Source organism: Colobus angolensis, unplaced genomic scaffold (assembly GCF_000951035.1).
Source record: "Colobus angolensis palliatus isolate OR3802 unplaced genomic scaffold, Cang.pa_1.0 Scaffold432, whole genome shotgun sequence".
Taxonomy (NCBI): domain Eukaryota; kingdom Metazoa; phylum Chordata; class Mammalia; order Primates; family Cercopithecidae; genus Colobus; species Colobus angolensis.
Window position 1 is genome coordinate 1,283,211 of NW_012117733.1, and position 1,748 is coordinate 1,284,958.

At 64.9% G+C, this 1,748-nt stretch overlaps 1 protein-coding gene across 2 annotated transcripts in view; it reads right to left on the minus strand.

The window, feature by feature from the left end:
* The window catches only part of PFKFB3 (6-phosphofructo-2-kinase/fructose-2,6-biphosphatase 3), a 93,010-nt gene that overhangs the window by 34,184 nt on the left and 57,078 nt on the right, over window positions 1-1,748 (minus strand). The window contains exon 1 of one of the 2 annotated variants that reach the window (XM_011957053.1): window positions 60-518. The exons of the other annotated variant lie outside the window; for it this stretch is intronic. Coding sequence (XP_011812443.1) covers window positions 60-135 — 76 coding nt within the window. The 5' untranslated portion in view covers window positions 136-518. Of the gene's footprint in view, window positions 1-59; window positions 519-1,748 lie in introns of those variants that run through there. 2 annotated transcript variants of the gene reach the window in all.

Below are 1,748 nucleotides of genomic sequence, written 5' to 3' on the forward strand. Positions count from 1 at the left end.
GGCCCAGCCCAGCCCAGCGCAGCGCGCCCTGCCGCCCGGCACCACGCAGCTGCACTCACATCTGGGCAACGAGGGCCGGTGGTCCACGGGCACCCAGATCTTCTGCACCCGGCTCTGGGTCAGTTCCAACGGCATCTTCGCGGCTGCGCCCGACGGCCCGCTTCCCGGGGCCGAGATCCCGACGCGGGCAGGAGAACGGCCGCCGACCCCCGGAACAAAGGAGGAGAGGGGGGCGTGCGCCGGCGCGCGGCCGGGCGTTCCCTGCGCTGCCAGGGGAAACGTGCTTTGGGCTAAGTTCCGGACCCTCGCCGGTGCGGGGCTCGACGTGTGCTGCGAGGGGTGCGAGGCTGGAGATGCCCGGCACCAACGGCTCGTCCGCTCGGAAAGCTCTGGGATGCTCAGGCGCAGTGACAGCCGCACTGCCGCCACCAGGCCCTGCCGCTCGCCTCTTCTCCGGCTCGGCTGGGATGCCCCGCGCACCACCGGCTTTTAAAGAATCCGGGCTGGCCGCAGACGCGCACGTCAGCCTGGGGGCGGGCCGCATTCCTTGGGTCCCAGCCCCCTTCCACGTGGGGAGGAGGGTGGGCGAGCCGGGAGGCGGCCTGCGGGCTCCCTCTGCGGGCCGGCGACGGCGGCGCACCAGCTCCTGCCGCCCAGCCCTGATGAAGGTCCCGGCTGCTGTTATCCCCTCGTCCCGTTGTCCCTTCGGGACGTCTGGCACAGCTTCCCCGAATAATTCCGGCCCCTCAACTCAACTGTGCTGGCCGGGAGGAGAGCAGCGACGCAGCCCTGCTCAGTGTGGACCGTGGACCGTGAACCCCGGACCCCGCAGCCGAATCCCTTGGGAAGTTGCTTAAAGTGCATCCTACCAGTGCAGCTCCTTTAGGGCGGTGGAGCCCCGATACTCCGCATTCCTAACACGCGCTGCGGGGCAGGCGCAGTCCAGGTAAGGACATGGGCCAGGCTGCTCCCTGATAATACTCGTGAGCCCATCCCCCGCCACGACCCGGACCACCCGCGGAGAGGAAGCTTCCCTGACCCTCCTGCCTCGCCCTGTCCACTTTCCTGAATCCCTTAGAAACCTGGGCTTGAACTGAGCCTTGCTCCCCCTGCCTTAGCCCAAAGACTGGAAACCTTGAGAGGCCTGCGATGCTGGGCACGAGGAGGGGGCGGGAAAGCCCCAGGGAGCTGGACTGAAGTGGACTGGGGCTGAGGGCAGCTGGCATCTGTTTTTCACACTCACCATGCACACCATTCAATAAACCTTTATCGCCCCGAGTAGAAGAATGAATAAAACTAGACCCATTTCGATCTGCAATTCATTACCTAAGTCGCGGGAAAACTTGGGGGCGGCCCCTTATTATGCAGACCCCTAAAATTAACTCCATTATCCTGCACACCCTGCAGCTCTGCCTCCCCACTTTTTGGTGTATGCGCGCCCCGTCTCCTTTCCCGGCCCTCGCAGTTTGCACTAGCTCGCGACTTGTGACAGTCGTGCAGTCAGTCAGAGGCGTGCGGGGAAGATCTGGGCTGCTTTTGGTGGGGAACCGCCGCCCGCACCGGAGCACAACATGGATGTAATTTTTGCAAACGAAGCCTCGGTACAGGACCTCTGCGCCGCCTGCAGAGAGGTGCACACTTGGCGCTGAGGCTGGGCTGTGATTGGAGGGAAGGCGGCGCTTGCTGAAATCTACACGGCGGCGGAAAAGTCTGCGCAGAGGCTGCCACACGTCGCTCACGTCCCGCAT